The sequence below is a fragment of the Schistocerca gregaria genome, chromosome 3 (assembly GCF_023897955.1).
Source record: "Schistocerca gregaria isolate iqSchGreg1 chromosome 3, iqSchGreg1.2, whole genome shotgun sequence".
Classification (NCBI taxonomy): Eukaryota; Metazoa; Arthropoda; class Insecta; order Orthoptera; family Acrididae; genus Schistocerca; species Schistocerca gregaria.
The window spans coordinates 339,463,000-339,489,280 of NC_064922.1; the positions used below are offsets into that span (position 1 = coordinate 339,463,000).

At 42.5% G+C, this 26,281-nt stretch overlaps 1 protein-coding gene across 2 annotated transcripts in view; it reads right to left on the reverse strand.

Moving 5' to 3' along the window:
• The window catches only part of LOC126355996 (DNA ligase 3), a 538,466-nt gene that overhangs the window by 46,663 nt on the left and 465,522 nt on the right, over nt 1-26,281 (reverse strand). For both annotated transcript variants that reach the window (XM_050006627.1, XM_050006628.1), the window contains 2 exons: nt 24,890-24,978; nt 3,249-3,324 (listed from right to left, as the gene is read on the reverse strand). In XM_050006627.1, coding sequence (XP_049862584.1) covers nt 3,249-3,324; nt 24,890-24,978 — 165 coding nt within the window. The remainder of the gene's footprint in view (nt 1-3,248; nt 3,325-24,889; nt 24,979-26,281) is intronic.

A 26,281-nucleotide genomic window follows, 5' to 3' on the forward strand; every position in this document is an offset into this window, starting at 1 on the left:
CGACTAATAGTTGCAGTTAGCGAGTGAGAGAAAATGAAAATCTCCCATGTGGCATTCGAAGGCGTTGCAGCTTGTATAAAATTCCTGGGTAGGGCTAACTGAACCACCCTGTATACAGCTGTGCTGTAGTGACGGTTGTTTTAGAACGATAACAAACAAAACTTCTATAAGAACATTCAGGGTACAAACTGCTCAATAACACAAATAGTTGATAAAAAGCACTGTCTTAGGTGTAGTCTGAATCTCACTTCATCAGCATTACATTCGTATTTCATGACGTGTGTCTCACATTTATGCGAAGTCTTTGGTGTAATTGTTTCCTGTCACAACTTCCTGCAGAGCGAGCGCTACCAGGGGTTTGAGGCAACGAATTCCGTCACTTCTGGTCATGTACCCATAACAACTGAGGCGTGTTGCCTCAATTTGGTGATGATTATTGTCACTCTTACCGCGCGGATTGGCCGTGCGGTTCGAGGCGCCATGCACGGACTGCACGGCTCCTTCCGCCGGAGGTTCGAGTCCTCCCTCGGGAATGGGTGTGTGTGTTGTTCTTAGCACAAGTTAGTTTAAGTATTGTGTAAACCTGGGGACCGATGACCTCAGCAGTTTGGTCCCTTAGGAAGGAGGGGGGGGGGGGGGTTCAAAGGGCTCTGAGCACTATGGGACTTAACATCTTAGGTCATCAGTCCCCTAGAACTTAAACCTATCTAACCTAAAGACATCACACACATCCATGCCCGAGGCAGGATTCGAACCTGCGACCGTAGCGGGTCCCTTAGGAATTCACACACATTTGAAAATTTTAATCTTGTCACTCTCATTCGTTCCTTTACGTGTTCATTTTATCGTGATTCACCCCTGTTACATCCGCGTAACGACGGAACGTTTTTACATGTTTTGTGGTTGCTGCCCAACATTCTACGCCATAAAATACCACTGAATGAATGAAGGATCTGTTAAATTTCCCCTTAAGATGGTTGGAACCATTTCAATTGGTACGATTACAATGATAAAATTAGAATTTCAGAAGTCAGCAACAAGTACATGTAGACTTTATCCAAACATAACAACACGTAATCATTACCTCTGCTTTAGGATCATCGCCCCTAATAGCTCGATGTGAAGTGCTCCAGATACCTACCACTAAACTTCTAATCGGAAATTATCAGATCTTTCTCTTCGTTATGGGTATTATCTTGCAGATTTCCACGTGTAATAATAGCTGCCATTTATTACAGCAAATTCAAAATTGGTTCAAAAAAATGCCTCTGAGCACTATGGGACTTAACATCGGAGGTCATCAGTCCCATAAAACTTAGAACTACTTAAACCTAACTAACCTAAGGACATCACACACATCCAAGCCCTAGGCAGGATTCGAACCTGCGACCGTAGCGGTCTCGCGGTTCCAGATTGAAGCGCCTAGAATCGCTCGGCCATACCGCCTGGCCTCAAACTTGGTGCAAGTCTTTACGTTATCCAGGACTAATCTCCTTTCGAGCTGTGACCTTGCACGCTTTTATACTTTTCATGTAAATCAGACACCAGTGGAAAGATTACATACGTTGATGTGTGAAAGCAAAAATTTTTCAACTCATCTATAGATGTGGAACGGTTAGGCAACTTCTAAATCTGTAATGACTGACACAATGATCCAGAGTAAAGAGTCAAATTGCTGCTCCACTTCCGGTCACACGCAATAATTTTACACTAAAGAAAGTTGTACATAAAGACATCACAAGGTATGGGTTACAAAAATATTTTCTCCTAGTGACAGAGGCAGATGTCACATTTCCTACAATTTCTACTCTACACAATAATATAGACTTCGAAATTCTACAAATCATCTGCTAATGATGATTGTCATAAACTGACTTGCAATGTCCTTACTTAACATAACCCACTTTCAGCTACATATCACATTTTCAGTAGATTGCACTCAAAATTAATAACGGCGTATTTGAATAACGATTTCATATGAAACTTCTTATATTCTACTAGCCTTTTCCCCATGGCTGCACTCACGAACGCCTTCGAGAAACATCTCCTCCCCCCCCCCCCCCTTGTGTAAACCTCTTCCTCCCCCTCTACCTACCTTGTCCTCCAACCTGTATCTGTCCACCCCAATCTCTCTGTTCTCCCTTTCTTTTTCTGTCTTTGTCCATCTCCCCTCTCGCCAACAACGCATTCCTCCCCTTACAATATTCCCCCTCTCTGTCCATCTCCTCCTCCCTATCTTTGTTTTCCACTCACTCACTAGCCCTCTGCACCTTCCCCCTGCCTCCTCCATCTCCCCTTCCTCCTCCTCTCTCTGACAATCTCCTCTATCCCTCTTTCTGTTGTCGTCTCCACATCCCTCTCTCTGTCTATCTACTCCTCCCCATTCTCTCTGTCCACTTGTGCAGCTCACCAGCTCACTGTCATCCTCTCTCTATATCACATCCCCACCTACCTCTATCTATCTATCTCTCTCTCTCTCTCTCTCTCTCTCTCTCTCTCTCAATCCTCCCTGCCTCCCCTCTGCTCATCACTTCTGCCCCTCTGTCTGCCCATCTGCTCCAAAACCGCTTTTCTCTGTCCATCACGGTCTGCCTCGCCATCTCCCCCTAACCATCTCCTCCTATCCCCTTTTTTGTGTTCAACCCCCATCTCTCTGCACATCTCTTCCTCTCCCTCTCCTTGTCCATCTCCTCCTCTATCCCAATCCACATCCTCCTGCCTCCCCTCTATCTACGTCAACCATCCCCCAGGCAAGCCTACACACACATCTAAACCCTGGAAGGCCATCTTCATATTCCACTACGCTATAAAGCTTTTTTTTGTCCCTGACATGTAGGTTACTCTGCAAAGCAGGTCGATAAGGTACACCGATACTACTCCAACACAACACATCTGTTGTGTAAGGTGGCCCATACCTTTGGCTATTTCTTGCCTCTGAGATGTAGTCTGCACTGCAAGGTGTGTCGATAAGCCAAGCTGATTCTGTTCCCACGCAACATAACTGTAATACAGGGCAGCCTATGCCAAATGCTTTCAAATTATCATCATTAAGTTAAAGGAAACAAACGGTCTGAATGTTTTGTAAATAACTGATGTATGTTAGCTTAATAAGAAAAATTCTAAAATAAGTGAGTGTCGCCAAGCTTTATCGAAGGTATTAACGCTTTCTTAATACACTAAAACTAAAACATGCAGTTAATATATGTGATATAATACTACAATAGAATCAGTGCACATTGGGTACTCACCGGCCGCTTGGCAGTGCCTTTAGGATGTAACACATGCGTGCTGTCATCTACAGAAGTGACCACAGTTCCACCATATCTGAAATCTAGGTCAGGAAAAATACAAAACACAAGCACAAATGCCACTTGCGACAGAGTTGTTAAGCTCCTTCGAGCTGTATCAAGTTCTGAAAATACATTTAGTTCCATCTCAGACCGTACAAGCATCAGGAAACGACTAAACGGTGCTCCTCTGTGGATTATAGTCGAGCAGTAACCTAGTGTACAGAATAAATACACCGCATTTTAGGAAAGAGGAGCGCACTTCTTGAAGTAAAGGCATTTACTTAACTTATAAAAATACTTCTTCGGCATTAAAATAAAAAAGTAACTGAAGAACATGCCTATCTTAAGAGTAAACGAGGGATAAGGTGAGGCGGCGAAATGGTTAGCATATTATCATTCTCAATCGGAAATAGCGGGCTTAAAATCCACTTCTGGGCATTCGTAATTACGTTTTTATGATTTCTCTAAATTAATCAACGCGAATACCGGAATGGTGGTCCCGAAGAAGACATGTTCAAGTTACTATCACATTCTTTATTCCGTCTTTGATGATCTTGTTGTCGATGGGACGTATAACACATTGTTCCTTGGTAGGCAAAAGACAAAGGTGAATAAAATGTATACTAGCGATAACACCTCGTGGAGTGCAGACCGGTAACAGAAGTTTAAAAAAGATTATTCTGTACTCTAATTAGTTCTGTCTAACGACAAGGTGCTCAGAAAATTATACCGATCCTGAGGCAGCGAATTTTGCAGCAGCCGACATAATCGAAAATGCAAGTGAAAAATTACTCAGAATAGAAGTACATATTAATGGAAGGTGAAAGATAAGTAACACTACTGTGAATAGACAGACGCTGCAACAAAATAGTACTGCATGTAAAGCACATACACGAAAACATCACAGAAAGAGGCGTTGAAGGAGAAATGGAAGACTAGACATACATATAATGGGAACGGAGCGCATTTATTTAGTGTCACAACTGTTTTCGTGCGGAAAAAAAGAACTGCCTTTAATTCAAAATAATTTCTTTACCTCAAAATTAGTCGAAACAACACTGATATATACAAGCATAACGTTCATTTCATTACCTAAATATGTTATTCACTCTCAGTCTCTGAAGTCTTTACTTGCTTATAGTAAGTTACAGTGCTCACATGTAACATTCTGTTTCGTTATAATAAAACATAGGAATCTATTACTCATACGCTTTAATGTGATATATTAAACGATAAGGCCTAAGTAAACTCCTTATTACTGCCCATAGATCAACGCTTTATTGAGACTACTGAATGGTGTCACAGAAAAGACCTGTCACTTAAGTTGAGGAAGGTGAAGAAAATCTGTTAAGAACTCATAAAATTATTGATTTGAAAGATGCATACCACAGGATCGGAGCAGCATGGGATAGTGTAAAGGAACAGAATTTGAAAAAAAAGGATGGAACAAGATTTTGGATGCAGCGGAAAACTCCCCAGATCAAGTTGAAATTGACAGACAGAATGACATGTCAGAAATGCCCAGTATGCTAAAAGAATTCGATTGTCATGCATGTCGGGAAATAGACGTTCGAGAATGGATGAGTGTCGACGACGCAGATCCAGAACACCAAATCATGTAGGACTGCGAAATTGTAAACCTTGTCCCTGGTAAAGCTGACGCCCACAGCATCTCATTAACTAGTAGCCCAGAAAAAGAAAATGGAGATCTATCGGCTGCTTCTGAACATTTACTTGTTTAGAAACTGCCTTACGACTGACCGAAGTTCAAGGTGAAAGCGACATATAGCAGATAGCTGTCATCAAAAATATGCATCACTTAGCTGCTCGTAAGTGGATGGGCTTGCTTAGACAGACCAAAATTTAAGATTTTTTAAAGCGTTAATTCCATGTTTATGTAGTGTACACGAAAATGCATTTTTATTTGCTATGATGTACTACATATGTTCCTACTGTACTTGCCTTTGTAATAATAAAAGAGATTGTTGTTATTAATGTATGTAGTTTTTTATATTAATTGGCAAATAAAGGCATACAGTTCAATTTTCCGAATAAACCGTTTTTCCGAACACCCATGTCCCCTAATTGGTTCGGATAATCAAGGCTCCTGACAAGAATAATATACAGAAAAACAGTAAATAAACTGAGGATGTATTAGACGGCTTTAGGAAAGGTAAAGGCACAGGCGTTGCGTTTGATAATGGAAGCAAGACAAGAAAAATCAAGGCACATCCATAGGATTTGTCGACCTGCAAAAAGCGCCGGACAATCAAACGGTGCAAGACGTTCAAAATTTTTAGAAATATGGAGGTAAACTATAGAAGGGTAATATACAATATGTACAAGAGACAAGAGGAAACAGTAGGGGTGGAAGACCCAGAACGAAGTGCAAGAATTAAAAAGGAAGAAAGACACGGATGTAGTCTTTCGCCCTTACTGTTCAATCTGTACATCGAATAAGAATTATGGCAATAAAAGAACGGTTCGAGGGTATATTTACTATTCAAGGTGAAAGGACATCAGCGATAAGATTCGCTGATGACATAGCTATCTCCAGTGAAAGTGATGAAAAATTACAGGATCGGCTGAATGGAGCCGGCTGTAGTGGCCGGGCGGTCATAGGTGCTACAGTCTGGAACCGCGCGACCGCTACGGCCGTAGGTTCGAATCCTGCCTCGGGCATGGATGTGTGTTGATGTCCTTAGGTTAGTTAGGTTTAAGTAGTTCTAAGTTCTAGGGGACTGATGACCTCACAAGTTAAGTCCCATAGTGCTCAGAGCCATTTGAACCATTTTTTGCTGAATGGAATAAATGGTCAAATGAGTAAAGTATATGTACTGATTGTAAATTAAAGAAAGGCGAAAGTAATAAGAAGTAGCATAAATGAGAACAGCGAGAAAATATCAGGTTTTGTGAACACGAAGTAGATGAAGTTAAGGAATTCTGCAACCTAGCGAGCAAAATAAACAATGACTGACGGGGCAAGCAGGACATAGAAAGCAGACTAGTACTGCCAAAAAGACCATTACTGGCCAAGAGTAGTCTACTAGTATCAAACATAGGCATTAATTTGAAAAAAAAAGTTATTTGAATAAGCGTTTGGGGCACAGTGTCGTATGGTAGTGAAAAATGGACTGTGGGAAAAACGGAACAGAAGAAAACCGAAGCATTTGAGATGTGGTGCTACCGACGAATCTTGAAAATTAGGTGGACTGTTAAGGTAAGGGATGAGGAGATTCTCCGCAGAATCGGCGGGGAAAGGAGTATATGGAAAACACTGACATGAAGAAGGGACAGGATGGTAGAACATATGTCAAAACATCATGGAATACCGTCCACTGTTCTAGAGGGAGCCATAGAGGATAAAAACCGTATGGGAAGACAGACATTGAAATACATCCAGCAAATAATTGAGGACGTAGGTTGCAAATGCTGTTCTGAGATGAAGAGGAATTCGTGGAAGACCTCATCAAACGAATAGGAAGCTTGATGAATCAAAGAAAAGAAGAAGGCTACATTGTACTTCGTCCCACATGCGCCTCGCGAAATGATCACAACGTGAAAATCAGATTAGTGTTCATACGAAGGTTTAGCGACAGTCGTTCTTCCGCGCACCATTCGTGAGAGGAATAAGAGAGGGGCGAAATAGTGGCAGATAGGGTAAGATACATATCGTAAGATGACTTGCAAGGTGTCGATGTAGGAACAGATTAGTCGCGACATCTAAGGAAGATTGTCTGTTTCCTTTACGGTCGTACCAAACGCTACCCCGTGCTGCGGTGTTGGCTGGGAGACAGGCCGATACAAAGGGCAGGGGCCGGCGTTTAGCGCGCAGCGCGCAGAGTGCGAGGCGGGGGCAGCTGAGGGCCCGCCGGAGGCGAGTGCAGCCTCGAGGGCCCTCGCCGAAGTGGAGGACCGCCGGGGCGGAAGGCCACGGCCGGCGCGCCGGGGAGCGGCGGTGCGGTCTGCTGCCAGCACAGGTCCCAAGGCAAGTCCTGAAAGGGCACTCGAAAGAGCTACAGGAGCTGCGCTGGCCAGCGAGAAGACCTACTCGCCAATACCTGCATCGCTGCTCTGCAATCACACAAGTTCCACTTAGGCCTGTACCAGCGCCAGCACCACCACGAACAGCAATAAAAACAACAACAACAAAGAACTTTTTACTTTGGCTGTGGCAAAACTATCACCTTCCGTTCGTCTTGAAATTGCCCGTGGAGGCAGACTCTTCATGCAATAAATTAATAGGTCACTGTTCGAGAAAGGAACGAAATTTCAAATTCCAAATCAGTTACGTGCGGCGATGTCTGATGGGAGACCATGTGCGTAGGTTGTCGTACAGTAATTAAACTTCCTTAGACAGTTTCCTGGGATATGTTTTATTTTATTCTTTTTGCATTTAGGGATGCACATACATACATACACACACACAGCACACAGCACACACACACACACACACACACACACACATGAAATATGAGAAATACACTACTGGCCATTAACGTTGCTACACCACGCGAAATTTAACGGGCAGGAAGTAGATGCTGTGATATGCAAATGATTATCTTTTCAGAGCATTCACACAAGGATGGCGCCAGTGGCGACACCTACAACGTGCTGACATCAAGAAAGTTTCCAACCGATTTCTCATAAACAAACAGCAGTTGGCCGGCGTTGCCCGGTGAAACGGTGAGGTGATGCCTCGTGTAAGGAGGAGAAATGCGCACCATCACGTTTCCAACTTTGATAAAGATCGGATGGTAGCCTATAGCGACTGCGGTTTATCGTATCGCGACACTGCGGCTCGCGTTGGTCGAGATCCAATGACTGTTAGCAGAATATGGAATCGGTGGGTAATACTGAACGCCGTGCTGGATCCCAACGGCCTCGTATCACTAGCGATCGAGATGACAGGCATCTTATCCGCATGGCTGTAAAGTCTCGATCCCTGAGTCAACAGATGGGGACATTTCAAGACAACAACCGTCTGCACGAACAGATCGACGACGTTTGCAGCAGCGTGGACTATCAGCTCGGAGACCATGGCTGCGGTTACCCTTGACAGTGCATCACAGACAGGAGCGCCTGCGATGGTGTACTCAACGACGAACCTGGGTGCACGAATGACAAAACGTCATTTTTTTTCGGATGAATCCAGGTTCTGTTTAAGCATCATGATGGTTGCATCCGTGTTTGGCGACATTGCGGTGAACGCACCAGGGCAGCGTGTATTCGTCATCGCTATACTGGCGTATCTCCCGGCGAGATGGTATCGGGTGCCATTGCTTACACGTCTCGGTCACCTCTAGTTCGCATTGACGGCACTTTAAACAGTGGACGTCACATTTCAGATGTGTTAGGACCCGTGGCTCTACCCCTCATCGATCCCTACGAAACCCTACATTTCAGCAGGATAATGCATGACCGCATGTTGCAGGTTCTCTACGGGCATTTCTGGATACAGAAAATGTGCGACTGCTGCCCTGGCCAGTACATTCTCCAGATCTTTCACCAACTGAAAACTTTCGGTCAATGGTGGCCGAGCAACTGGCTCGTTACAAACGCCAGTCACTACTCTTGATGAACTGTGGTATCGTGTTGAAGCTGCATGGGTAGCTGTACCTGTACACGCCATCCAAGCTCTGTTTGACTCAATGCCCAGGCGTATCAATGCCGTTTTTACGGCCAGAGGTGGTTGTTCGGGGTACTGATTTCTCAGAATCTATGCACCCAAATTGCGTGAAAATGTAATCACATGTCAGTTCTAGAATAACATATTTGTCCAATGAATGCCCGTTTATGATCTTCATTTCTTCTTGGTGTAGTAATTTTAATGGTCAGTAGTGTACATCACTCTAGGCTACATATTTAAGTGATAAACATTTGGCCGGCCGCGGTGGTCTCGCGGTTCTAGGCGCGCAGTCCGGAACCGTGCGACTACTACGGTCGCAGGTTCGAATCCTGCCTCGGGCATGGATGTGTGTGATGTCCTTAGGTTAGTTAGGTTTAAGTAGTTCTAAGTTCTAGGGGACTAATGACCACAGCAGTTAAGTCCCATAGTGCTCAGAGCCATTTGAACCATTTGATAAACATTTCTAGATCACAGGTTAATGAAAGCACGAGATAAGGCAATACATTAATAAATAGTGTAACCGCCAGACTGTTGAACGCAAGCATGCAAATCTGTATGCACTCTTGTTGTACAGGTAACGGATGTCAGTTTGTGGGATGAAGTTCCATGCCTACTGAACTTGGTCGGTCAATAAACGGACGGTTAACGTTTGTAGTGGATAACGCAGTATTGTAGTCTGTTGACGTCTGATATGTGCTCGATTGGAGACAGATCTCGTGATAGAGCAGGCCAAGGCTACATGTTGACATGTCGTAGGGCATGTTGCGTAACTACAACGGTATGTGCGGGAGCGTTATCCTGTGGGAAAACTCCCGCTAGAATGCTGTACATGAATGGCAGCACAACACGTCGAATGACCAGACTGACGTACAGTTTTGCAGTCAGGACGCGTGGGATAACCACGAGAGTGCTCCTGCTGTCATACCAAATCACACCCAGACCACAAGTCCAGGTGTAGGTCCGGTGTGTCTAGCATACAGACTGGTTGGCTGCGAGCCCTCAATTGGACTCTTCCTAACCAATACACGGTTATCACAGGCACCGAGGAAGAACTAATTTTCATCGTAAAACAACAGACCTCCACCCTTCCCTCCAATGTGCTCTCCCCTGACTCCACTGTAGTCGCAAATGGCGGTAGTTTGATATCGGTGGCATGCACGGTACAGGGAGTCTGTTATGGAGTTGTCATTGCAGTAACCGATTTGTAACAGTTGGTACTGTGTCACTTTGACACCAACTGCTGCTCAAATACACACTTCAACAAAAGCTTTGCATCTCCCCGGTTCCCAGAACTCCTGAAGATAGACGTAGACTGCGGATATTGTATCACAGACCCAGTCCCTTTGACTGTTCAGACATGTCACTAAATCCGCCCAAAGATGTATACAACCAGCATGAGCAGCGCCTATCAGACGGGGGGTCCGACAGCCGATCAGTTCCAGTCATTCCACCAGAAAGGCGGTACACGGCACGTGCCTAGACGGTCAATACCGCGGTTCGATCGCGTTCGCATTTTTACTTTGTGCCTGGAAGGGCTCTCAACAAAGGAGTGTGTAGGCGTCTCGGAGTGAACCAAAGCGATGTTGTTTGGACACGGAGAAGATACAGAGAGACAGAAACTGTCGATGACATGCCTCGCTCAGGCCACAGAAGGGCTACAACTGCAGTGGATGACTGCTACCTACGGATTATGGCTCGGAGGAACGCTGACAACAACGCCAATATGTTGAATAATGCTTTCCGTGCAGCCACAGGACGTCGTGTTACGACTCAAACTGTGCGCAATAGGCTGCATGATGCGCAACTTCACTCCCCACTTCCATGGCGAGGTCCGTCTTTGCAACCACGACACCATGCAACGCGGTACAGATGGGCCCAACAACATGCCGAATGAACTGCTCAGTATTGGCATCACGTTCTCTTCACCGATGAGTGTCTCATATGCCTTCAACCAGACAATCATCGGAGACGTATTTGGAGGCAACCCGGTCAGGCTGAAAGCCTTAGACACACACCCCAGAGAGTGCAGCAAGATGGAGGTTCCTTGCTGGTTTGGGGTGGCATTATGTGAGGCCGATGTACGACGCTGGTGGTCATGGACGGCGCCGTAACGGCTGTACGATACATGAATGCCATCCTCCGACCGATAGTAAAACCATATCGGCAGCATATTGGCGAGGCATTCGTCTTCGTGGACGACAATTCGCATATATTGTGAATGACTTCCTTCAGGATAACGACATCGCTCGACTAGAGTGGCCAGCATGTTCTCCAGACATGAACCCTATCGAACGTGCCTGCGATAGAGTGGAAAGGGCTGTGTATGGACGACGTGACCCACCAACCACTCTGAGGTATCTACGCCGAATCTCCGTTGAGGAGTGGGACAATCTGGACCAACAGTGCCTTGATGCACTTTGGATAGCATGCCACGACGAACACAGGCATGCATTAATTCAAGAGGGCGTTCTACAGGGCATTGAGGTAATGGTGTGCACAGCAATCTGGACCACCACCTCTGAAGGTTTCGCAGTGTGGTGGTACAACATACAATGTGTGGTTTCTATGAGCAATAAAAAGGGCGGAAATAATGTTTATGTTGATCTTTATTCCAGTTTTTTGTAAAGGTCCCGGAACTCTCCGAACTGAGGTGATGCAAAACATGTCCTGGAGTGTGTAGCTGCTTCAGATGCAATACGATGTACCAGAGCCATACACCGGACACGGTGGTTCTCCAGGTCGGGAGTTTCACGTGACCGTCCAGACCCCGGTCTTCCTGCGACCATACATTGTCGCAACCACTGCTGCCTACAGTCATCAACAGTGACAACATGACTGCCTAGTCTTTCCTCTGTATAGCCCTATTAAACGACGTCGCTCAAACTTAGTCACGTGTTAATAGTAGCGTCTTTCTCGGCTTAAAGGAATTCTTGACTAAGATCAACTTACCAATTCCAGTCTAAAAGGTAACTACGCTCAAGCCCGTTATAGCGTGTATTTAAAGCAAACCTAATTTGCATCCTCATCGTGGCGCTATTAGCGACAGGTGCGAAATTTGAATAGACATCATCTTTCAGATGTTTAAACACATCTATCAACTTCAGCTTATACCGCTTAACTCTCTCTTGGTGTCAGGATTTTTTCCATCAGATCCCTAGTGTCTGCCCTTACAGTCATCAAGCATATTGTTTCTGGTGTTCCGGCAGATATTTGCAATTTTGTTTCTGCACTGTGGAGCTGGAGTCAGGCCAAACAATTACTGCTCGTCACGTCTTTCCCGCGACGCCGAGTGTCAACAGAGAGCGTTGCTTTGTATCCATCTTATATGCCCATTCGACAAAGCCTTCCAAAGTAGTCTAGTTCGATATTCGTTTTATCGATATACATTAACAGGGGCAGTAAAAGAAAAAAAATAGCAGTCCACCAGCGACTCAGTAGCGCTGCATGCTTGGCGGTGGCAGTCCGCGCGGACCAGGGCAGTGTTGTCGGTTATTCAAAAATGGTTCATATGGCTCTCAGCACTATGGGACTTAACTGCTGAGGGCATCAGTCCCCTAGAACTTAGAACTACTTAAACCTAACTAACCTAAGGACATCACACACATCCATGCCCGAGGCAGAATTCGATCCTGCTACCGTAGCGGTCGCTCGGTTCCAGACTGTAGCGCCTAGAACTGCTCGGCCACACCGGCCGGCCGTTGGTTATTCTTCGAGTTTTACTGTCCCTGTTATTACACACCGATATAACGAATATCGACCCAGGCTAACCTGGAACCGTTCTGTCGAATGGGCATGTAAAATTCCACTTTAAAAATTATTTTGTTTGTAACGAGAAACAAACCAACGCTTTCCTCTGACAGTGGGCGTCGCATCAAAGACGTGATGAGCGCTATTTTTCTGGACTGATTCCAGCTACACATTGCGAAAACTAAATGGCAAATATCTGCTAAAACACCAGAGAAAATGCTCTTAGCGACTCTTAGAAGAGACGCTTCATATAACACATTGCCATACGTCTCACGCTCACGAATGGGACAGATGAAGAATTTATTTGTATCAGCAGAAGACGGAAAGACAAAAACTACTGCATATCCAAAAGTACTAGAATAAGCTTTTTCAAATATCATTTAATGCACAAAAATCATTTTTTTCATTTATTTTGTACATATAAATGTGTCTGATTTGCATATGTGTACCCACTTATAAAGAAGAAAAGACATTACAACACATGCCGGGCACAACTAGTGAGAAATAAACACTAATGGCCAAGTTTCGTATTATTTATCCTATTGTTTGCCACTTCTAAATACTTAATACTTATGCGAAATATTACGCTGTCTGCTGCTTTTCTTCCCAGACGTAAACATCAAATAGGTTGTATCGCCTCAAGTGACCTTGGTATCGGAAGGAGATTCAGTTTCAAATCAGGTGTAAAGTGTGTCTGAGGAAGATAAGTCTTCTGGTGTCCGAAGGTCTTACGTCAATCTGCAGTAGCTACTCGTTAAGCTGTACAGATCAAAGGAGACGCTGTTCACGTGCTCGTCGTTTCGCAACTTGAGGTAATCGTGTCCCCTCCTGATAACAGAGACACGAAACTCCGGTAGCTCAGTTTCCTAATGAGATCTAACTAGCTCGGCATGGTTCATTAAAATTATGAAAAATAACGCCGAAAGCGCACACAAAGGAAAGGACACCTGGCGCCCCAACGCTACCGGTGCTGGGACGTTAACAAGCCGCTGCAACAGGTGGATCGAAGGCGTCCAGGTAATCACTGCGTCTAGTTACTGTCGTCCTAATGAAGTCACCCGAGACAGGCGCTAACAGCCAACAGTCACCGAAAGTAACGCATCGGCTTTCGCAATACAGTCGGCAGGGGCGTTATTGACTGTTCACAAATAGGGAGTAGAAATCAGACGACAGTATCTCAAAGATAATTACAGCACGGAGAATCCCAGGGCAAGCGTTAACAAGAAGCAGATCACTCGCTGGTTACGTAACATTCACTCCCTGTATGATTGTGCAATACATCAAAAATATTTTGTCTTCGTTATTCTTATTTCGATTTCCCACAAGGGAGCGCGATGGTAGCGGATACAACCGACGTCTGCCAAACTGTTACTTCTTTTACAAAGTTGTACTGTATAAGAGAATCATGTGATTATTTCGACTTTAAATACTTTACGTAGGTGACAGTTTCACATATTCTCATTTCAGACAAAGGATTTACATGGTAGTTAATAATACAAAGAGGTGACGATGGCATTTCTCCGATTTCGTAATGATTGTGCCAGTAATGTGCGGAAAACAGTTAAGTTCGTGTTAAAATATATAAAATTGTTTTGCGTAATTGGACAATGAAGAACTGCGAGTAGCGTAGCTAATACTGAACGCGAGCATCTACACTGCAGAAAAACGATGGGAAACATATATACATAATTACGGGATAGAACCTGGTAGGCTATGGCTGGTAGGAAAAATATACATCAGTACTAATTTTATGGTTAGGAAGTGGAAGCTCGTTGAAGTTCCGGAGGGAGAGCGTGGAGGAAGAAAGGAAGGTAGATTAGGTTTAACATCCCGTTGGTATCAACATTAGTGATGGAACAGAACTCGGATTGTTTCATGGATGGGGAAGGAAATCGGCCGCAACATTTCGAAGCAATCATATCAGCATTTGCCTGGAACGATTAAGGGAAATCACAGAAAATCTGAATCAGGATCGCCGGGCGCAGATTTGAACCGTCACCTTCCCGAATGCGAGTCCAACATGCTAAGCTATGGCGGTGCATGGAGAGAGTGATATGAGTGTAGTGGCACAGCTTAGGTTTAGTTATCAGGTAGGATATTGGGATCTGTGAGCGGGGTGTTCCTTTGATGTACTCGATTCGCCTGAGCACATGGAAAAAGAGGTGTAGGAAATGGATGAGTTTTTACAGGACGAGAGATAGGGAGGGCAAGGTGGGTCCATGACTTTCTATTATTTTAAAGGATCTATAAAATATGGAGGGAACAGGATGGAGCAGTGATCCAGGCGACATTAGCATATGTTTGTACGGAACGAATGAACCATTTATGGATGTTGATGAAGGTAAAAGGATGTAGGTCCCAAAAAAGGCTTGTAAGTAGTTTTAGTAGCTTACGCGTTTTGTGGTGGTGGAAGACTGCATTTCAGATTAGTTTTCCATCAAGGGTTAGTCCCAAGTATTTTATCGAGCTATTAAGAAATTTTAATTACAAGTTTTTTGCCACACTGTTTATTTATGTATTCGTAGTGATAAAATTTACAGGACGAACTCGTTTCGGCGATTTACCAGTATCATATGTACCTGCGAAGATGGTATAATAGGTATAATATCGTTTCTTACGTCTATGTTTATGTCTACATATGGCATCATATGCTTATAAGGTGGTGTGACGTGGTCCTGGGAGCGTAAATGTCTGTTAACATTTTGTTATACTACAATCTTGTTATTTATATGTTTACTTTGTATAATCTTATAAAGCTATTTTTGACAGATTTTCTGACAGCTTCGACTCTAGCGGTGCTATATGTTTACAGCGGAATTTCTGTTTCGCGGAAAGTCAGTGATTACGTTTAATTTTTCAGAGATAATATTTTTGTGGTTTGTTTTTACTTAGATCTTAAGTTTTCTATGGTTTTGCGTTAATCGTGATAATTTGCCGTTTTTATTTAAAAACGCCAGTACAATTTTCGTAGTTTTTTTATGTTTAAAATATTTTTCTTCGTTGAGGATGTCTTGCAGGTATTTTTGTGATGGAATGTAAATTTCCAAAATGTGTTCTTTATGTACTTCGTGTGAAAGTTTTACGTTGTTTTCAACATTTTCTGTTTTACGTTGCCGGATTTTTAAATGTAAGTAAAATGTAGAATGGTTGCCTTTGCGAATTCGAGTGGGTTCTTTAAATCTGATTCCGAAATTTGCGCCTGTTTGCCCGATATAAAATTTATTCCAGTGGCCACAAATAAGTTCCTAGAGTCTGGATTTGAAAAAGCAGAGATATTATTTTTTGTTGCTCGTATGGCTTCTGTTTTTCGTTTTGTAGAGACCCTACTGTTCATATAATTTTAGCACTATTTTGGGGTTGAAGTTATTTCGTTGCGCTATGTAACTGCAGCGTTTTTATTTCATTTTGTATCGTATTATTAACGGGAGGTAAATTTAAAATTCTGTTAGTCTCTGATTTGAAACATTCATAATTATGCGTATTTGGGTGGGAAAATTTTTTATTGATGATAATGTCACTCGTGGTAGCTTTCTATACATTTTCTATTGGTGGTGTCTGTTTTCGTTGCTCATTTTTAGGTTTAAAACTTTTATCGATTTGTTTTCCTATGTAACCATTGTAAATTTTATGTTAGGCTTCAAGTTGTTTAGTTGCTGATGGATCATTTGTTGTCTTCTTCATCTCCATCTACTAGTAGCATTGTGTCATCAACATATGGTAATAGATAATTTTATTTAGGACTGGCCAGTTTGAATTAAAGAAACGCACTAAGAAACATGTCTGGTATGGCGCTTGTGATACAATTTCACATACCTACTGCATCTGATTGAGTATAAATTTATTTTCAAATTCTAAACACTTTTGAGTTTGAAGGTTACACCAGATTGTCACACCTTGTCAGAGGCTTTCTCGATGTGTAGAGAAACAAAAAGCGTGGGAAATAGTTTACTTACTTGATGGGAGATAATTTGGAAAGAAGGAATCAGTCGTCTATTAAGTCATTAGATGTTGGGAATAGGTGAATGTGTTGCTATGTGTTGATGGAATCGTTGGGTGAGGATACTCTCAAGAAGTTTGGTGAAACCAGGACGAACCGGAAAGACGAGTGGGATGAAATCTGAAGAAGGGGCGCTTTGTTCGTACATAGAATCGCATAATTAGAAACCATAGACGCCGTGGACTATAATCTTAGTGGAAGTAGAAAAGTAAATGTAACAATTGGGACCATGAAAACTGAAACCAACGCTCAAAATGAAACTGCTGGACGTGCGCGTCTTCAAATGCCGTTATTAACACTGGAGATACTTCCCACAAAAGACGCTGGAAGATATTACTCCTGGAATGACATCACTTTACTGCAGCGTCCGGATGCCTCCGCGACAGCCCCTCAAGGACTGCGAAGAAGATCTGCAGCGTTAATCATGCAGCTGGGCCAAGCGAGTGGTCCGCGGAAGAGAAACGGCCACGCTGGGCTCGTAGCTTCAAATTCGCTCCCGATTTACGGCACAGACAATTTATTTAAGAAAAGGAAACCTTCCAATTAAGCTGCGCTGCGTCTCATGGCCGGATTTTGCGGTAAACGAACAAAGGAACTGGTGCGGAATATTCAATGGAAAGCGCCTTCGGCAGGGGAAGCCTCTACAGAGGACAGGAAACAGCGTGCTAAGCAATTTACGAACTATGAAGGCAGTAAAAAGGTAATTAACAGCAGTCGCTAAGAGCTGAATTTATTTTGCAACAAATGTATTTTGCCATACTCCATTTGTAGGTGCTAAGCCCTATATATAAAATTCTCGTGTCACATTGTTAGTTTCCATACTCCTCCGAAACGGCTCGATCGATTCTGATGAAATTTTACATATATATTCGGTAGGTCTGATAATCGGTCGTAATCTATTTTTCATACCCCTAAGTAATAAGGGTGGTCCACCTCCAAAAAAAATTTCTTATTATTTGGACAGAACTTTTCATATTTTTATGATGTGGCGTTAAAAATACACACAACGCTAAATTTTCAACCTTCTACCACCAAAGCCTATTTTTAACAGCGATTTTAGTAATTTAATAATTTTCAACCCCGGTCGATAACGGATCAGTTATCACTTGATCAACGGCTCGATCGATTCTGATGAAATTTTATATGTATATTCCTTACATCTGAGAATCGGTTGTAATTTTTTTTCATACCCCTTAGTGATAAGGGTAGTCCACCAAAAAAATTTTATTTTTTTGACAGAAATTATTATTTTTTATGATGTGGCATTAAAATTACACACAACCCTAAATTTTCACCCTTCTTCAACCAACCCCTATTTTTAATACCGATTTTAATCATTTTCAACCCAGGTCGATAATTGATCAGTTATCACTTGATCAGTTATCCCAGCCAGGTGTCTACCGCTGATAGTCTTTCACTATTCGATAGATAGGTAATTGAAGAAAACGTACCACAAGCAATGACTCGAATATCCCTCTTTGAATCGACGTAACTAGACCGAGAAGTTTAACTAGGTAGCACGCGTCATTCGCCAAACCGACATTTAGGCCTAGCGCACACGCGTCGATTTTTATCGTACGGACATATATCGTAGACCAAATTCTTTTAGTGGAACAAAGAAGTTCCTATGTCCTCCTTTGTTCCTCTAAAATAATTTAATCGAACAATATTTTTACGTAGGATGAAAATCGATGCTTGTGCGCTTGGCCTTATTCATAATGCTGGCGAACACGTTTCGACACAAAATTGGCGCTATATTTGTATGCTCAACGACGAGCCGTGTATCGGCTACAATTGTTAAATCCGCGCGATCTACCGCAGAAACGCTAGAACTAATAGTATCCGATACTGCCGGACTTCCCCTTAAGCCTTTTCTCACTCCCTACACAGTTTTCGGCCATTATTATTGTTTGTGTCACGATTTCCCGGCAACAACGGCTATTGTGTAACACGTATACATTGTGTTACACGTATACATTATTCTCATAGACTAGAGCTAATTCATATGGCAAGACCTTTGCCGAGTCAGCTATAACATGTAAAGATTTTCAGAAGCGGAACGAAGTTGTGATACAGAGATTGCAGAAAGAAACCTCATAACGAAGTCAGAGGTCGGTACAGGACGCTAGGGATGGGAAAACCGATCTGTTACAACCAAATAATACCAGTATTTCAGTTCTGAATAACAGTTATTTTCGGTATTTATTCGGTCTCGGATATAACAGGTTTTTTTATTTTTTACTAATAACTGAATAAAAAATGGGATATCAGTTAGCCATAGCAGCAGCGCTAAAATTTTTCCTTTTTAAATAAACATTTTTTAAAAACAGAGTAATCTTTACTCGTGAAAAGTGCATTGGTTTAAAACATTGCGTTAAAATAATGTGGAAAGTGATCAGTGCTATTTTAATAACAACGCCGACAGCAACGAGCAACAAACACAGGAGTAAGAATTGGTGCAGGACTACTGAGGCAATAACGTTCCTGTTGCCGTATGTCGCGCCGTAAGGCACGCGTGTACGTGCAATGTATGACTTGCTCCCACCTGGTCTACACGGCAGTTTCTCGCCGTAGTCGCTGGACATCAAATATATTGTAAAATGGTACCAACCGCAACCTGGAAATATTTTTACTAAGTGACGTAGAATGGAGTTCAATTCTTCATTTGCTTTAAAAAATTGAAACAATAAAAGAGCAAGAAAATTATGGTAACAGTAATAAAAGACTTAGCAACATTTCATTCATGGCACCCAATAAAACTACAACGTACCTGACTGCCGCTTGTGTCTACGTACTATGCCATTATCGGCTTGTATCACTTGAAAACGAACAAATTAGCACGAAAAACAGGTTTTTTCCACCACAGTATTCACCTTTTACTACTGACTACTCGTACTGCAGAAACAGTGGTACGATCCCCGAACACAACATGATTTTTGTGCACAGTTTTAGAAAATTAGAATCAATTTGAGAATAATGACACTTACTACTTTTCGAGGATAGCAGCAGGCAAGGGACGGGCAAAGTTTTATTTCCCTGCATAATTTAATAGTTTCATTCTATATATCTTGAAACCTAGAGAATAGAAATTTTTCATTTTTTGTTCGATTTCTACGTATAGGAAATATCAGGAATAAAAAACCGAAAATCGGCTATTTCAGTACCCGGTTATTTTGGACGGTTTAACAATGAGGTTAAATTGACGAAGAAAAAACTGATATAACCGACGACCAGTTGTTTCAGCGATAACCGCCATCTCTAGGTACGCCCAATCGAGCAAAGTTTCGCAGATATCTGAAGGTAGGAAACGGGCGATTGTGGAGCTACTGCCAATCTGAACAGAAATCAACACAAATTAGCTGTAATAAACGCGACTTTATGTCAAGTTTGTAGCGATGCTAGAAATTTCAAGCATTTACCGCAGGAATAGATATTTAAGAAAACAAAAGAACCCGCCCATATGCAGTAGCCGCCCGCGTTACATACGGCTCCAAGGATTCAAAGAAGCGCCTGGCTAATTAATGGCGAGGGCCCGTGTGCCAGGCCAGCCTGGATTGGGTATTTAGGCGGTTTCCCACTTCCCACAAAGTGAATGCTGGGTTGGTACCCTCATCCCACATTATTTACATAATTCACAAATATTTAAAAAACTCTCTCACACTTTCACATGGACTAACACTAGTTGCAGACAGATGACAGTACATAACTCTGTCTTGGAGGGAAGTGGGTGGCGACAGGAAATGAATCCAGTCATCTGCTACTAACATTGCCACATACAAATTAACATGCCATCCCATGAAGATGCGGGATGAGTGTAGGAAGAAGAAAAATACTTAAGGAAACAAAGATAGATGAAAAAGTAATTTCTGTTTTACTTTTCATGAGCATCTTAGTATACAGTTACTGATAATGTATGTTTGTTGTGATATTCACCATAACTTTCTGTACATTAGAAATTTTTTTAAAAAAACTGGCCTACACGTTTCGTTATTAAAAACAGTGGAGTTTACAGTACACCCCTGCACATCGACAAGTTCAGTGCAGTGCTGTTTCTGTAGTACATTGTATTGCCTTAAAAAATTAATTGAATTGCTTTTCTTCTAGTGTAGCTAGAGTTGTCTTCTACTAATACTACAGTTTGGTAGTTTTGGTGCCATACATAAATGACTAAGAAAATGGTAGGATCAGTGGTACCATTGATAGCATTAGTGGGATAAGAAACATAAATGAACATGTAAGAGAGAAACTGGGAGCTGACGTGATCTCTTCAGTATTAGTCCATTGTCTATTTTATATCCTTACCACATATCATTCAGTGTTAGTTCATTGTGTACTTTATAACCTTACAGTGAGGTTACCTCTTAACTTCTGGATTTTTATGCAACCAAAGCAATTACTTTTCATGTAGCAACAGTTTACATGCACAAACACAACACTTCTATTATTAATGGTAAATACGAAAGTTGTTTATGAATAAGAGAAACATGTTTTATGTAAGTTTGATGAAGTTTTGAAGCTATGTTTGAAAATTTTTGTTTTTCAGTTCTTTTATTATACCTTTTTTTGAGGGAATTGTGTATTTTGGTACTGTATGATAAATTTCTATTGTTGTCTTTATTTTTACTACAACATCTCTCTGTTCCACGTTACAACTAAACAATTTTCAAATGAATCCTGAATTACACAATCACAATTTCAATTTTGCTGTAAAAACTGTTCATTTGTAAGTAACAGACAGGAGGATAACTATGCAGAACAAAATTGTTCCATAGGTTACCCAGCCATTTATAAATCCTCGAAAAGTTTCTAGATTGTTCACCGCTTCCGGTCTTTTGGGGGAAAGACACTGATTGCATGCAAGTGATCATTATGGAGTAACGCCCGACAGGTATGCAACACACCTAATGCACAGGTAATGTGGGAATGACCTTTACTAACCAAAGCTACAATGAAAACTACAGTAGTCTACAGTAGCTTATGGCAGTCAAACAATTCTAAGTGTAGTTGATTCAATAGCTGCGCTATATTTACTCAGTAAACATCACAGAAAAAATCTTATCCACTGATATGATTTTAAAGTTGACTTGGCATTAACTATTCAGGTTCAACAATTTATTTGATCTACTTTAACCAATAACTGTCCTCTTTAGCCTAACAGGTAATAGCTGGGTACATTAGGTTAAGTGTGCACACTTCTGGGTGTGGTTGGGTGATAGGCAGCAGCTTTATGCTTGCAGCTGCACAAAGGTGCATTTCCGACCTGTGGTTAGTTGATACGTTTTGCTCGAATCGGCGTCCCCTACCCCGCTCTAAACTTTTTACCAGTGTTCTCTTTATACCCTGTGTAACGACAGAACTACGAAGGATATTCAATAAGTAAGGCAACACTTTTTTCTCTGCCAGTTTCGGTAGTTGTGGAACATTGTGAAATATTCCCGCTCCAGCCCATATAGTTTTATAAAGTTCCGACGGGTGGCGGCGCTATAAGTAGCCTTCAAAATGGCGTATGTAGCGGAGGTACACTATGTGATCAAAAGTATCTGGACACCTGGCTGAAAATGACTTACAAGTTCGTGGCGCCCTCCATCGGTAAGGCTGGAATTCAATATGGTCTTGGCCCAGCCTTAGCCTTGATGACAGCTTCCACTCTCGCATACATACGTTGAATCAGGTGCTGGCAGATTTCTTGGGGAATTGCAGCCCATTCTTCACGGAGCGCTGCACTGAGAAGTATCGATGTCGGAGTTCCAAAACATCCCTAAGGTGTTCTATAGGATTCAGGTGAGAACTCTATGCAGGCCAGTCCATTACAGGGATGTCATTGTCGTGTAACCACTCCGCCACAGACCGTGCATTACGAACAAATGCTCGGTCGTGTCGAAAGATGCAAATCGCCATCCCCGAATTGCTCTTCAACAGTGGGAGGCAAGAACGTGCTTAAGACATCAATGTAGGCCTGTGCTGTGATAGTGCCACGCAAAACAACAAGGGGTGCAAGCTCCCTCCATGAAAAACACGACCACAAAATAGCAGCACCGCCTCCTAATTTTACTGTTGGCACTACACACGCCGGCAGATGAGGTTCACCGGGAATTTCGCCCTACCCACACCCTGCCGTCAGATCGCCACATTGTATACCGTGAATCGTCACTCCATACAACCTTTTTCCACTGTTCAGTCGTACAATGTTTACGCTCCTTACACCGAGCGAGGCGTCGTTTGGCATTTACCGCCGTGATGTGTGGCTTATGAGCAGCCGCTCGACCATGAAATCCAAGTTTTCTCACCTCCCGCGTAACTGTCATAGTACTTGCAGTGGATCCTGGAGCAGACTGGAATTCCTGTGTGAAGGTCTAGATAGATGTGTGCCTATTACACATTACGACCCTCTTCAACTGTCGGCGGTCTCTGTCAGTCAACAGATCAGGCTTTTGTGCTGTACGTGTCCCTTCACATTTCCACATCATTATCAACAATGGTTCAAATGGCTCTGAGCACTAAGGGACTTAACATCTGTGGTCGTCAGTCCCCTAGAACTTAGAACTACTTAAACCTAACTAACCTACGGACAACACACACATGCATGCTCGAGGCAGGATTCGAACCTGCGACCGTAGCGGTTCCAGACTGAAGCGCCTAGAACCGCACGGCCACACCGGCCGGCACCTAACTAACCTAAGGACATCACACACATGCATGCCCGAGGCAGGATTCGAACCTGCGACCGTAGCGGTCACCCGGTTCCAGCCTGAAGCGCCTAGAACCGCACGGCCACACCGGCCGGCACATCACTATCACATCGAAAACAGTGGACCTAGGGATGTTTAGGAGTGTGGAAATCTCGCGTACAGACGTATGACATAAGTGACGCCCAATCACCTGACCACGTTCGAAGTTCGTGAGTTCAGCGGAGCGCCCCATTCTGCTCTCTCACGATGTCTAATGGACTAGTGGGATACCTGATATGGAGTACCTGGCAGTACGTGACATCAAATATGAAAAACATATGTTCTTGGGGGTGTCCGGATACTTTTGATCACATAGTGTATGTTCCAAGCAGAGAGCTGTCACTGAGAGTTTTTTTTCGGATACTCATAGGCGCTTGTAGAATATCTACGAAGACCCGGCAGCGAACAAAAGCACGATGAGTCTTTGAGCGAAAGATATGTCATCATCGCAACAAAGTCGCGCAAAACTGTTCTATCTCCCGCGTGCCAGCCGACCGCACACAGCTGCGATTCCAGCAATATTGGAACGTGCGCACACACTCATTCGAGGTGATCGACGGATTACAATCAAACACCGTGCTGCACAGCTGGATTTCTCAACAACTCATGGCCTCACACAAGTCTGACCACCCGAGAGGAACTCAAATAACTTCATTGGATAGTTCTTCCTCTTGCATCCTACAGCCCGAATCTCACACATTCCAACTTCTATCTGTTTGGCTCAATGAAGGATTCATTTCGCGAGACGAAGCATACGGATGATGCAGCAACCTACTGGCTCCGATATCGACCAGTAGAGTGCTACCACGTGGCGTAATACGGTCGAATTGCTAGGAGATTGTGCTGACAGATAGAGCTTTGTAGCCAAAAGAGTGGAGAACAGTATGGTGTATTACAATACAAAATAAAAACAACCTACTTTCAGAAAAAAAATGTGTTGCATTACTTATTGAACGCTCCTCGTAAAACAGATTCTCCAACAGAAGCCAGCTATTTCAGCGTGAAGGTACGAATGGATGTTGACCATAGCACATAATAATCATGCAGCTCTAGCACAATGTCAAAAGCTGACTATTAGGCACAGCTATTGGTGTTTCTTTACTTGGGCGCTGCTTTTATTCTGAAACAAACTGTAGTATAGTAGTTGTCGAATTGTTGAGTGGTGAATCCGAGAGCTAATGTCAATTCAACTTATCTACCTGACATTTGCTCCAGTTGAAGTAAATACTGGTAACACAATGAATTTAACCCTGTCAATAGGTGCAGTAATAATGATATTTATATACAAGATACAATCTTGTGTAATTGATGTTAAACTTTAAGTCTGAGAAAATCGTAAAGTATGTTACACCGGTATATAAATATATGGGCTCTGTGATGTCAAAACTAAGCAAGCGTTTCACTCAACAGTAACTAACAGCCATAGTCATTTGGTAACTAACACGACGTGACCACCAAACTCGATTACCATTCACATGTTGTCGCAATAAAAGGATACCCGACAAAGTAGCGGCGCAGCAGCGCCTCCTCGTCGGTGGTGGCAGGCGGAAGAACCAGACGGACGCCAGCGAACACGTCAGGCAGCGGCTGCAACACAAGACAGACGACAGGCGAGCTTAGATTAAATCACGTTTTGTAATAGGCTAGCGCTGGCTGTATGGTTGCGAACAATCGTACCAAATAACGTAAGTTCGTAGTCTTCCAAAGACGGCACCTTTTTGAACAAAATAATTTTGGGTATTGGGTCCAGTTGAACAGTTAAACGCCGTCGCCACAGCAATTCGATCGATACTTAGGCATTTTAGCTGCTTCATTAGTTTATAATGACGCAGCCCAGTAACAAAAATTATATTATTCAAAATATTGTCAGTGTACAGTACAGTGAAGTTGATGGTAAACTTCTTACATGAAAACGATGAAGCTGATCATTACTATGATAGAGTTACATAAATCATCGGTATCGCCACTCTTAACAGAGGTGTTGCTATATTTGTGCATTTATGACTTCAGGGGATTGTTGCTTTTAAAAGGAGAAAAGTAGACGATTTTCAAATTTTCTTCGCTGAAAGAGTGTTCGTCAATCGTCCAGTTCATTAAAATTATTTTTTTTTTTTTGTTTTGTGCAGGCAGTTGATGTTGAACTCGACAGTATTTACTAAAATTAGCATGACAAATAACATTTTTTTTTTATTGAGATCAGAGCAAGTTTTTGTATAGTTTTTACATACATAATAGGACTTTGCTGCTTGTGTACTGATAGCTTAGACAATGAAAGTTCATTCCATGACACCAACGATGTGTAGTGATTTAGTAGTTTATCCAAATAAACCACTTTGTATTCCACGAGAACCGTTAGTTATTTTATGTAGCTACACACTTTTGATAAAAACGATGCTGCAGCCACAGCAGGAAATGATACCATTGCGAGAACCTGACCAGTTACAATACGATTAATGCAAAACGGTGGTTGAAATCTAGATCTATAGTGTGGGTCTTCCTTCGAGCATGAGTGTGAGTTTTAAATGTGCCTTGACTATGTGTGTGCTAATTAGAATCTTAATTAACACTTTTATATTGAACGTACATTAAATAGGAATATGTGCTATGTGTAAAAACATAGACTATTATATTCGACCCAAATTAGGTACATTTATAGCACAGAAATAAAAGCCTTAGTTACATTTAAAATCTTAAAAGCAAAGTTTAGTTATGTTTGTAGTGCTCAGGGACAGACGACGATTTCATGTAATGCGGAATTGTCGTTACCACAAAGTAAACTTCAATTCGGCAGTCACGAGCTCTTTTACTCTGATGAACGTAGGAACATGAATAAATGTACTACACTGAAATATAGAGCGATTCACGTACGATGCGTGCGCCGTGCGTCGTC